This window comes from Leucopleurus acutus (genome assembly GCF_964270905.1).
Source record: "Leucopleurus acutus genome assembly, chromosome: 3".
Taxonomy (NCBI): domain Eukaryota; kingdom Metazoa; phylum Chordata; class Mammalia; order Artiodactyla; family Delphinidae; genus Leucopleurus; species Leucopleurus acutus.
In genome coordinates this window covers 75,471,432-75,484,911 of record NC_139145.1, presented here as the reverse complement: position 1 = coordinate 75,484,911, position 13,480 = coordinate 75,471,432, and the positions used below count along the sequence as shown (strand labels likewise).

The following is a 13,480-nucleotide window of genomic DNA, read 5'->3' as shown; positions in this document are numbered from 1 at the left end:
CTTGAAAATTGGATCCACCGTTGCAATAGCAAACTGTACATTATCTTCCTATGAAAATACTAATGTATCAGTCCCAAGAGCCAAAGAGTTGTTCTGTGTCAGCAATCAGCTTAGCCTCATAATTATAAATTTGTGAGGATCTGTTGAAATACATGGATCCAGAAGAATTATAGTGTTTCATAGTGAGTCATTCAGAATAAAGAGCCCTGTTATTTGTAGACATTCCATACAGTCATAGAAATTTAGAGGTGGGTCAGGTCTTAGCAATCATGTGTCTAACCCCTTTATTTTACAGATGAAGGCGTTTTGGCTTAGAACTTAGGAAATACATGAAAATACTTTAATATGCAGCACATCTTCAATAGCTTTACCAAGACTGTCTTTGAAATAGTCAACACACTCAGTGTGTCCAAAATGTGGCGAGAGTGACTCATTGTGACAAGACTCTTATGTATTTCGTATACATTGCATCTTTGGTCTAGCATATTCCTTTGTTCCTTCTTCCCCCCTCTTGCTCCCTCCCTCCCCCTTCATTCATTTATTCTTTAAAAGGTTTAGCCCTTGAGCCCCAATATCTGTGAGATGCTGTGCTAGACAGAGGGCTGGTTATAAACACAAGGAGGTTCACGAGCCATCTTTGCCCTTGAGGGACTCTCAAGAGAGAAAGGTGAGACAGATGTATGAGTGAATTGTTGAAACAGAGCTTTATAAATGCGTGACTCTAGGTATGGGCAGATGTATCTCAGGACACTGAGAAGCAAAGGACAACGATTCCCTGGGAAAGTCAGAGGAAATGCACCAAGGAGGAACACCTGAGGGGAATCCTGGCAGATGAGCTTCCATCTCAGGCAGAGAAGGCAGCAAAGGTGTCGTAGGAGAGGGCGAACTTGCCCAAAGGCAGGAGAAGAGAAGGAAGGACCTGGGGTATCCAGAAGCGGGAGAGTTTAGCGATGGAAATGCAGAGAAAAATTAGTGACGTGGGAATGGTGGTGCTGAGATGAGAAGATAAATTAGAAAATAAATAAAAGAGCTGATAGCTACCATGATAAAGAATTTAGGTACTATCCTGAAAGTCAGGGTTTCCCAAAGCTTAGTTGTTTAAGTATTATTTCCACAACCTCTCTTATTTTTGTTTGACCTGTAAACCACTTGTACTTATTTTTAACTTATTTTTAACTTATTTTTGTTTGACCTGTAAACCACTTGTACTTATTTTTAACTTATTTTTCTAAAACCATTTACTTTTAAGCATATTTGTTTTTGGAAGAAACTTTATGTCAGTGTTGTAAGTAAAAAATCAATGTCACTTGCAGTAAATTCAAGGACATCGTTAAAATGAATGTGATGAAAATAAAGCATTTCTGCTAACTCTTTGCTTATGAAAGTCTCTGAGCTAAAGGCCCACAGTTTCATTATTCTGAAGGGAGTTTGTAAGTTTGGGAGAGTAGTTAAAGTCACTGTAGCACCAAACTGAGAGTCCTTAAATTAATTAAGAGGAAGAAAGAGTTGAAAGGTATATAGCTTGCTTACTCTCTGAGTCAGGGGGATTTATGGTTCCTGTGCACCACCTTAGATACTGCAGGGGTATGTGTCCCACATAGGGGGAAATATTGTTTTAGGCAGTACAAGGCCTCTTCAAGGTTTTTGAACTAAGAAGTGACAAAATCAGACTTATCTGAAGAGGGGATGACTCAGGATCAAAAGGGAAACCAAAGAAGAAAAGAAACCCTGCAGGGACTGTGGAAGGGTCTAGTCAGTATAATAAGATGAATAGAGGGACCAGATTAAAGAAGGATTTAGGATCAGGCTAAGGAGTTGGTACCTAAGGGATGAGGGGCAGGGATGCCTTGGAGATGGATTGCTTGGGAGGCTGCATACATGGTCATGTGATTCAGGCCAGGTATATGAGGAATACGTTTAAGGAAGACAGAGTAGAGCGTGTGTGTGCATATGCGTGTGTGTGTGTGTGCGCATATGTGTGTGTGTGTGTGTGTGTTTTGGATGAGGAGGGGGAAGGCAAGAAGCAGGTGAGGGTAGGGGTGATAAGACCCCTGGATCAGAGCATGCTACCTGTTACACATAACGTGCACATCCCAGGCTCACATTAAATGCTTGTTGAATAAATGGTGACCTGTGGATGGTCAGCAGGCAACTGGAAATACCCTGCTGGAGATCAGAGACATTCCAAATGCCAGTTAGATTGGAAGAGGGAACTGTGGTCTACAAATCAGCCTCGAATGCGTTGCCATTTACCTACTGACCATTTTAGAAACTTTGTGCCATAATCAGGTAGACAGGTTTAAGGTATATTGGGCATGTTTATGTTCATGAGATGTTAAAAATGAATCCACTCACCCAAAAAAGTCACTGAGAACCTACTCATGTAAAGCAATTTGCTGGGTGCTTTGACGGATAGAGAGGTAAATTAGACACAGACTCTTCTCACAGAGCTTGTCAAGATCTCATAAAATAATCGATAAAATTTTCTGGGATTTAAAGTTTAACATGTGAAGTATTTATTCATGATTTCCAGGAAACAACTTGAGCCTCAAAATCTTCCTATAAGCCCTAGTTAGTCTGATCTTTGTTTCCATGCATTATAAGAAGTGTTTCATGGGATCGGGGTAGAACAACAGTATAAGTGGAATTTTTGGTAGACTTACAGAATCGGAAGTGAAAATCTTGCCTGTCATTAAGGACCCTTTTACTTGTGTTGTACTTAAAATACCCATTTTCCCAGCTTAGGAGAAATAAACTAATTGCGTTTTATCATATATATATATATATATATATATAATTGTCCTTCTCCTCAGACAGGTATATGATATAGTAATAAATTAGAGCATTCTCACAAAAAACTGTTATCTAATCCACTTTTCATAACTGGGATTTTTTTCCAGGTAGTCAAGACACAGACTGGAAAGCACAGATTTCCCTCTCAGCCTAAAAAAGAGTGATAAGTTTGAATAAGGAGGACAACCAGCCTAATGTTGATGCCCCTTCTTCAGTTTCTAGGCTCTTCTGTGGAAAGAAGTGTTTTCATAAGACTCAGACAGAATTCATTTCCATAGAGCATTCTTAATGGCTCCTGTCAGAACAAAACAGCTGGGAAACATATGGTATCCATTTCCCTGTATCACTTGGAAAAAATTTCACATGTAAATAAAGCCAACATAAAAGAGTAGCCCTTTGAACCCACGACCTTATACGATACATAAATATATTGATACAATGCTCTCGTTGTATTGGCCCACTAAGTTATGTGGCTTTAAAATTTTTTATTGCATTCTGAGATGCACATTATCAAGAAGTTTCCAAAAAATTGAAGGTAATTGGAAAATACCAGCAAATACTATCCCTAATAATATATATTTATCTCAGAAATGTTAAGAAATATATATATTTTTTTCCTACTCTATTTTAAGGTTTTCAGAAAATTGATGGATAAAATTTAAGGCATATTTACATTTATAAACTCTGTGTCCACTATTTTTCTGTTGGTTTAAATAAGTAAGTAACCATATATTCTTGAAAGGAAGAGAGAAAGACTTGGCAGAAATTTCTGGCAGGCCTTAATGTTTTTTAGCTTTACATTTTGAGGGAGAAAGGGACATATAAAGGATAGAAAGACTTTTAAATTTATAATGGAACAACAGGAATTAGTCTTTGCCTTTGCCTATTTACATTTCATAAATAACTAGAAAATCTAGCTCTCATTGGTGATTACCACTCCTCTGAGTTTATTAACAGGACTTTTGTCCCCTGTGAAATTAAGCCGTAAATCCCTGAGAAGGATACTCTTTGGGCATTTAAAAAGAAATGTAATGCGTTGGACAAAGTGAGATTCAAATTCAAATACTAGCACTTGTTAATTGTCTGCTCTGTGCCAAGTACTGTATACAACTGAGAACCAGAGCCAGCAGAAGGCAAGAGAAGCAGCAGCTTAAGAGCATCTAGACACCTTCCTTCCCTTCTGGAACATTCTCTGTTAATACCTGTTTCTTACTGGACAGAATCCAGGCCTCCCTCCACAGCTCAGAGTATTCTCTTAGATTCCCAAAAGTCCTCAGAGAAGGACCGCTTCGTGCAGACCCTCTGAAACCACAAGCAAAATTGTGGGCCATTTGGAGTAAAGAACTCACCCACCAATAAATAGGTACATAGCATTTAGGCTTAGAACACTCACTCTCACCTCCTTATTTTGGTTCCAGAACTTATATGAATCCTTTTGGAACACATAGCAGTAGGATGAAGAATGACCAAGGGTCTAAATTTGGGGAACTTTTCATAATTTATATCCTGCTTTCACCCCAAGAATCAATGGTAGCCAGGGACTGTTGCAGAAGTTACAGACCTGAGTACACCCTCGTCTTAGCTCCTTTACTTTTTGGTTGTGCTCCATAGCAAAGAACAGACACAACCACATGCTTTGGGGTTAAATACTTCCCACCTGCTGTTGTTGCAGAAGAGGAGAGAGCGATGGGAGATGCCTAGTTAGAGGGCATGTCCTGAAACCTCACCCCTTTGATGGGGGATGGTGTAACCTCAGTGGGAAGGGAGTAGGAATCTGTAAACTGGTGGGCTGCAAGCTACCAAGAGTGCGGGGTCATCTTCGCAGTCAAGGGAGTGTCCCAGAGAGGAGGTGGTGTCATCGAGGCTGAGGGAGGAAGGGGCAGCCGGTCACATGAGGCCGCCGCACTGCAGGAGGAGGTGGTGCTTACCTTTCACCTCCCGTTACACTCCGTCTCAGCCAGGCACTCGGACGCAGACTATACAGTCTTCATCTAAACTTTGCAAGAAATGAGAAGAAAAACAAATAGTCTGCCTACTTCACCCTCCCTTTGCACCTTCCTTCTCCTCTTTCCAAATGACCAAGGGCAGCAGTGACTCTTAAAGAGCACGTTCCCGTGTGAAGCTGGTGCGTTATGTTGCTGTGTCATATGCCAGAAGGTACTGTCAAATGCCCGTGAGTGATGGTTGACTGGAATACTCAGCCTGTGGTGGGATGAACTCAACCATGGCTTATGGTCCAGTCAGTCCTGACCACTTCATTCCTTCCTGTTCTTTCCCTAATCCACCTAACAAATCACCTAGGGAATCACCCAATAGGTATGAGTTTAAGTTTGCCCAGTATTAAGCCATTCATCCCTTCTTTCTCTGAGACGTCGTCATAAGCTTTCAGAGTATACCCGTGCACGTGTGCACATATGCGCGTACATTCCTTCTCCCCCTGGATTAGTTTGGAAGTTCGTTTAACACAAAGGATCCTGTCCTCCAATTCTCTTTTTCAGGGTGATGGCAAGTATCAAAATACTATCAAGGAGGTGCCACCGCCCAGGGAATAAACCTGAGTGTCTGTCTGGGTTTGTTTTCTTTAGCTGTCTGCCTTCACTATTATTACTACTTGAATAATTTTGAGCCAATATGTCATAACTTTCTTTTATCATTGACTGCTTTTCAATGGTAAGTATGAACCGTTTGTTTTATGATATGCGTTCTCTCTTAATTCGTCCCCTTTGAGCTTCGTCCTTAATTTGTCCCGGGCTTCCTTTGAGCATTACTTGAGTGGACCATGTCTGCCTGCATGGCCACGCTATTTTCAGTGTTTCAGATAGTCCCCTATTTTAATTTATTTTAAAAGAGTTTTTAATAGTTCCCTCTTTTCATTTATCTTAAAACAGTTTCTAGCTCTAGCTGGAATTGCAGTGTCTCAACTCTTATCACAAACACACAGAAGCCCACGGGAATCGCCGATGTATACAGTAAGTTCCGCCCAGTGAAGCGAGTGTCCCCACTGAAACATCAGCCAGAGACTCTGGAGAACAATGAAAGTGATGACCAAAAGAACCAGAAGGCAGAGTACCAGAAAGGGGGTGATTCTGACCCAGGCCCCCAACCTGAGGAGCTCAGCCCCAGAGATGGAGAGAGCAGCCCTCCAAGTAAGAGCACGGAGCCCAGCCCCTTGCTGGGTGAACTGGAGCATTATGACCTCGACATGGATGAGATTCTGGATGTGCCTTACATTAAGTCCAGTCAACAGCTTGCCTCTTTTGCCAAGGTGACTTCAGAAAAAAGAATTTTGGGTTTATGCACAAGCATCAATGGCCTTTCTAGCAAAGCCTGTTCTACAGGAAATGCTGAGAACTCACTGTCCAACATGACACCATTTTGTGTTCTCTCTCCTGTGAAAAGCCCTCACTTGAGAAAAACATCCTCTGTCGTCCGTGACCAGCAGAAGCTCTCCACTGAAGAATCCGAGAGTTCTCCTCCTCTGGTTAAATGTGGCTCTGCATATGAGCCTGAAAACCAGAGTAAGGACTTCCCAAATAAGACCTTTAGTGAGCCTCATGGTCGGAAAGTTGACAAGGCCATGCCAGACTGCCAGCTCAGGGCCTTCCATCTGCAGTCCTCAGCACCAGAGCCCAAACTAGAGGAGCAGGTCGGTGGCATGAACTGGACCAGCTCCCAAGGCCCAGAAGAAAGGAGTGAGTACCTGAAAAAAGTAAAAAGCATCCTGAACATCGTTAAAGAAGGGCAGATATCTCTCCTGGTAAGTATGGAGTAATTCCGTATACATAATAACAAGCTAGAGACTCCAGTTTTATCAGCTCCATTCATTAGTTACAGAACGATAATGGTTTTGTTCTAAGTTTTGTTCAATCTCTACTTGTGGCTTTGGTTGGGAGCTGTGACTTTTGAGTTTTAAAATTATAAGTTAGGTGGTTAGCACAAGGAAAAACAATTGGCTATAGAGGGGAGTGTTATTTCACTTGAACTTTGCCTGAATTCAACTGGAATAAGGACACAGAGTCTAAAACAAAAACAAAACGAAAAAAGCTCAGCACTTTCTTTCATATGAATCTTAATGTCTTTCTCTTTTGCTTTTCAAATGGTTCCCAATGCTCTCACTCAGTTATTTGTGGGGATGTCAGTTCCTTGCTGATGGGGGACCTGCCAGATACATGAACAGAGGGTCTTCTGTTTTATCCTGATCATTATTCAGAAGACTTGGACCAGGATGTTTGAAAGCATTTGCAGATAGAAACTTACCCTAGAGCTTGACTGCCCTCTGACCCACATGGAGTTTTTTTTAGTTCCAGGTCTGCATGTCTAGGGAGAATGAAGTAGCTTTTCCAAAGACTCTAGACACAAAGTTATATGATGTAAGGAAAGTCTGTTCTGCTTAGGCTCAGAGAAAACTAAACTGCAGTCACATTCCATCTGCCTACGTTGTTCTTTCCTGGCTTCCAGACTTGGATCAAACAGTAGTAAGCCTGAGCTGACACTGTGGTGTTAATTAAAGTCTCATTCAAGAAAATCATCACATCTTGGCAGTGTGATTCTACTTAGGGTAGAGCCGTGAGTAGATAAGTATAATGTGCTTGGTCTGTTATCACACATCTTAGTGTTACAATAGGATGATATGATTGAACAGTTTTACAAAGTAAGGTAATATGTTTTTCATCTCCTGAAGATGTCTTTTCCATTTCTCCTGGCTCTTCCTCTCTATTTCTCCTTGGTTCATTCCTTTCTTTTGTCTTTCCCGTGTTTTCATGTTTCCCAAGTGATAAGACCTCTCCGTTTTACCCAGTCTTTATCAACGAGTTTATACTCAGGGGACTGAACTTCACTAGAGGTGAAGGAACCAAAGGCCAGGTAGCCTCCAGATGCCCCAGGAGTTTGTTTAGGGATGAAAGTGTCTAGAGGTACCCGTGGGAGCATTGTCTGCAGCACTCATCACGTAGCTTGCCGTCAAAGCCAGCTCTCCACAGTTCAAGGCAATGCAGATGGTTAAGACAGGTAGCTCATTCATTTAACGAACCTACAACAGGGAATAAAACACAGCCTGGCCCTCAGAACTTAGCAGGAGTAGAGGAGACAGACAGGGAAGCTGCCAGTTACCGTTAAGTGTCATCGCAGTTGTTAGAAAGCCAGCTTGGAACCGCTACAGACTTGCTGACTCCTGTCTGTCACATGTCTCCCATGAAGATAAGTCACTTGAGCATTCATGTTCTAAAGTGCAGTATAACAAAAATGTCATTGAAAATCATTAGAATTAATTGCAAGGAGTTCTGACTTATTAGAGCCCCATGGCTGCCACAAGAGCTTCTGGAAGCTCATCTCTTCTTCCCAGTGCCCAGAGCAAGACCTCCATAGCATCTCCTTGTGATTTATTGACTTAAGTTTTCTCCTCTCACTCTGTGTCCAGCCACACCTAGCTGCCGACAATCTAGACAAAATTCATGATGAAAGCGGAAACAATCTCTTACACATTGCCGCAGCACAGGGACATGCAGAATGTCTGCAGCATCTCACGTCTTTGATGGGAGAAGATTGCCTCAACGAGCGAAATGTGGAGAAGTTGACTCCAGCGGGCCTGGCCATCAAGGTGACTGGTTGGGGGCCGGGCCCTCCACAGCTAAAAGTTGGGTTTCTGTCTTTGAAGATTCCTAGTAAGTTTCAGTGTTAGAATGGTGGGAGAGAAGAGTGATATACCAAGCAAACAGCAAATGAACCTATTGTATTTAAAAGGTTAATCATTTCAGTCACTAGCTGCTTTGAGATTTCGAGACTATATTCCAATTTAGGGTAAGCTTCAAATCAGCTAATAAAGAGAAAGGAAAATGATCTGTTGCCGTTCTGAGAATTTCTGTTATTCTTAACCACCCCTGGATCTGTGTGAGACTGTTTCATTTTTTCCTAATGTGAGTATAATGAGCAAGACAAATGAGGAAAAGGTGTATTATAAAGGATGCTAGCACTCAGAAGTATTTCAGACAATAAAGTGGACTTCTAATGGATTACATCTCAAGTTTAAACGTCTGCGGTATCAGGAGTTGTTTAGAATATCAGTGCCGAGTTTGCGTTTGGCTCTTGCAGAGTACAGTATGTTATCTGTCAAAAACTCCACAAATTAATGCCAACTGGGATAGAGTTAAAACCTAGAAACTGTGGTGCAGGAAAACATGGTCTTTTATAGCACTGCAACGAGTGCCTCTGTGAAATATAACACATCACTAGAAGGTTAACTATTAAACTAAAATTACTTTTAAGATCTTTGGTAAATAAATGTGGAATTCAGTCACATTTATTAATAAGCCAGAAGTGCAGTTTAGGGAAATATAATACATCTTGTGCTTCTGCATATGTACTTTACTTTACTTAATAGTTACGTCTTCTAAAAGCTGAATAATCATAATTTTTATAAATGGAATTATACTGAAATTTACTCGGGGAACTTGCTAGTTAAAGAAGTCTGCTTGTGAATTCCCTGAAGAACGTGTTATATTTGAAAAACAAGCAGTTTCCTTCCCCAGTATACCTCTTATGCAAATCTGAATTTTTGTGTCTTCCATTTATTTATCATTCAGCAAAGATTAAAAAGTTGTTTTCTGTTTTATTTAATGTTACTCAGTGATTAGCTTTTTTGATCAAATAAGAAATCCATGACCCCAGCGAATATCATTTTCCTTTAGTTGTAAGTGATGCTATGTCAGATTAAGAGGTGAACTGCAGGCAGCTATCAAGAAGAAAGAGAAATGAAATGTGAAGTCAAAGTCAAGCATGGTGGAGTTCAGCAATGTGTACGAGTCCACCAGGTACTGTGTTAAGCTGCTGGCAAAACAAATTTAAATGAGACATAGTCCCTTTTCTTAAGGAACTGATAGCCTGGTGGATAAGGCAGGTAAATTATCAGTAATACAAGTGCAGGATGGCGAATTCAGGATCTAGTCCCATGTCGGAATTCTGTAGGAAGGCAGGAGTTGGGTTTGGTAATCAGTGGGCATGTGTCAGTTATGACTAAAATATTCTTGCAATGCCAGTGATTGTTGACATTCGCCTTGCCATTTTAGTATTTATAAAATACAGTTCTCATTAGTTTTCCTGATTAATGGTGCATTTTGAATGTATCCTAACTACATAGTTGGATGAAATGTTTTTGTTAATTTATATGCCCGAGTGCTTGTTCTGATAGGGTAAGGATCTTCAGAGTAGGAAAGTACATAAGAAATTTAGTGGTCATTAAGCCAACCCTGGGTAAACTCCTTCTATGGTATCCATATTAAGTGTTAATTCATTCTTAAACTGCTCCAGTCAACATAGGATCCCCATCATACAATCAGCATGCAAACTCAAACAATAAAATTTTTTTTGCTTCAATGAAGAACATACATCAAGCCCACAGGACTCAAAAGCTCTTAGAGTTTTGCAGTCTCGGGCTTTTCATACTTTACTTCTGGACAATGATCTGAGAACTGGAGGTATTCTTTTACTCCTTTGTTTAGTCTAGAATTTACAAAAGCAGTAAATACAAATATTTTATAATATATGCCACCCTCTTTGGCCGTCTGTCCTGACACATGTCCTGCCTCAGTCCATTAGTGTATTGTGATGGACATTGATGAAATTGAGGGAGTGCTAAGAAGTCATCATTCTTCCATTTTAGGACCCTGTTTTGAACACTAGTAACTAACTGGTGGTATTTCACCTCCTTAAGCACAGTTCTGAGAACCCTGCTGTCATTAAAGAAAACAAACTTGGTACAAATGGGCAGAAGTTGCTCAGATAATATGTGTTGGCTGACAGGAAGCAGAGTCAGAGACAAGATATCAAATAAAAAGATTACATTAGAAAAGGGGCTCTGAAGTCATACCAAGGCTTAAGAACATCTCCCCACACTGTTAAACTCCTTAAATATGGAACATCATAAGTTCTTGCCAGCTACATGCAGACTTTATTGAGTGCTTTCTGGGGACCCAACACTAGATACTGTGGGAGTTCAACAGGCATTATTAAGTGCCCTTTGGCAACAGTTAAGCAAAATAATTGTAAAGAAAGATTTCTAAAAGGTGAGAACAGTCTGTTTTCTAAAATGGAGCCAGCACAAGAAATTACTTTAGAATCTAAATGGATTTGGAATGAAATAACCTTGATTCTCTTTTTATTTCTGAGTAAGCCCAAAGACAAAATGCTGGTCTGGTGAGAAAACATATAACCTACTGATATTCCTTTTTAACATACAGTGAGTGACCCAAGGCTCAGGGACTTCAGCAGGCAAAAATCTCCCACTAGAATCTACTAACATTTTTTGTTTTCTTGGTATTTCTAATAATGGCAAGTGATACTGCTTTCAAACTCATAGTAGTGATATAATATTTCCTTTTCCCTCTCTAGCAACATTTTATTTGTTTAAACATTTCCGTGAGTAACTAAACCTAACACACATCTAACAGAACATTCTCCCCAACAGCAGCAGAATATGCATTTTTCTCAAGTGCACATGAAATAGTCTCCATGATAGACCATATGTTAGGTCATAAGACAGATCTCAATAAATTTAAAAGGATTAAAATCATACAAAGTATGTCCTTCCACCATAAAGAAATACAATTAGGTATTAATAACAGAAGGCAATTTAAGATATTCACAAGTATATAGAATTACACCTCAAAATAATAATTGTATCAAAAGAGAAATTACAACAGAAATTGTAAGATATTTAGAGATGAATGAACATGCAACATACCAACATTTAAGCATGCAGCTAAAGCAATGCTTAGAGGGAAATTTATAGTTGTAAATGCATATGTTTAAAAAAGAAGGAGGAGGGGCTTCCCTGGTGGCACAGTGGTTGAGAGTCCACCTGACGATGCAGGGGACACGGGTTCGTGCCCCGGTCCGGGAGGATCCCGCATGCCGCGGAGCAGCTGGGCCCGTGAGCCATGGCCGCTGAGCCTGCGCGTCCGGAGCCTGTGCTCCACAATGGGAGAGGCCACAGCAGTGAGAAGCCCGCGTACTGCAAAAAAAATAAAAATAAAAATAAAAAATAAATTAAAAAAAGAAGGAGGAGGACGAGGAGGAGGAGGAAGATCTCAAATTATTGGCCTAATCTACCTCAAGAAACTAGAAAAATAAAGCAAACTAAATTCAAAGCAAGCAGAAGGAAGAAAAATTAAAATTTTTTCAAGCAAAAATAAATGAAATAGAGAATAGAAAAATAATAGAGAAAATCAGCAAAACTAAATTTGGTCTCATAAAAAGATTTTTAAAAATTAGCAAGCCTTTAGTTAGACTGACCAAAAAAGAGAGAGAGAGAGAGAAAGAGAGAGAAGACTCAAATTACTAAAATCAGAACTATTGCCTCATATTTTTGTGTTCTGTGTAAATATCCATTGATGTAAATTGTCTTGCCTCATAGACGCTCAGTATGGTTCCTACACCTTTCTTTATTCAGACGGAATGAAGCACGTTGTGTCAGTGGGGTTTTTTAAATTCTCCTAAGGAACACTGCATGCTCAAATTGTGTAATTTAAGGAAAGTCTGTAATGAATTTTTATATACAAAAGGAGGGTGGGTGGATAGGGTGTAGGGAGCCCGTGAAGGAAAGTGCAGTATATTGGGGTCACTAACAACCAGAGCACAGTTACCAACCCAGAGCCTGAAAGGGCAGGGGAAGGACCTTGAGATAGAGAGGGTTGAGTAGAACTGCTGACTTTTGACCTTTGACTGGTGGCAGGACTCAGCCGACCAGTGGCACCTCCATAAAGGGGGAGTTGAGAATAAGGGGGACCTCAAACTCACTCTTTTTTCCTGGTCTCCTGTTACTGCTTTCCATTAGCCAAACCCAGTCAGAAGCCAGGGGGCAAGGGAGCCAACACATACAGATCAGCCTCCCTGGGCAGAAAGGAGGGCAGAAACAGGAGGAGATAGATCTGAATGGGGCACCTGGAAGCTATTCAGCACACACCTGATCATGCTAGATGCCCCAATCAGAGAGAACTATTCTGCGGGTGAATAGATGGAAGTTGACTACTTGAAATTCCATTATCCAAATAGGAGTAAATGAAGAATGAGCAGATTACCCGCCCTGTCTTGTTTTTAGAATAGGCTTCCCTGACTTCATGCCCACAGTAGTTCTTTTCTCCTGTGCTAAGTTCCCACACCATGCAAACCAGGAATGCAGTTGAATGTCTCATTTGTCTTATGGAGTTATTGTGAGGATCTAAGAGAGCATTCTAATACAGTGTAAGGTGACGTATTATGTGCTTAGTAAGCTGACATGCATCGCCTCATTTGATCTTTACAGTAACTCCATGAGGTAGCTGCTACTAACCCCTGCTATTTCATAGATGAGAAAATTGAGTATCAGAGAGATGAGGTAAGTTGTTCAAAGTCTCGTAACTAAGTGGTGGATTAAGGGTTTAAATCCATTCCAAAGTCTGGGTCTTAATCACTAGGTTACATATGTCATGACTGCCTTCCTGGTTTGCACAGTGTGGGATCCGAGCACAGGAGAACAGGGCTACTGTGGGCAGGAAATCAGAGAAGGCTTCAGTGAAAGTAGCATTTGAGCCAGTGTAACGGGATTATTTTCCTTTTCTTTATTTTGGACTCCTAACATGCTAACTTATCAAGAGAAAAAGCAGAGTTAATGGATAAACAAATTGTGGTATATTTATACAATGGAATACTTCTCAGC

At 40.6% G+C, this 13,480-nt stretch overlaps 1 protein-coding gene across 1 annotated transcript in view; it reads left to right on the top strand.

Annotated features, from left to right (window-relative positions):
* Window positions 1–13,480, top strand: part of SNCAIP (synuclein alpha interacting protein) — a gene marked incomplete at both ends in the record, with an annotated part of 80,692 nt that overhangs the window by 34,839 nt on the left and 32,373 nt on the right. Inside the window, 2 exons of the mRNA XM_082837209.1 lie at window positions 5,682–6,550; window positions 8,210–8,389. Coding sequence (XP_082693335.1) covers window positions 5,682–6,550; window positions 8,210–8,389 — 1,049 coding nt within the window. The remainder of the gene's footprint in view (window positions 1–5,681; window positions 6,551–8,209; window positions 8,390–13,480) is intronic.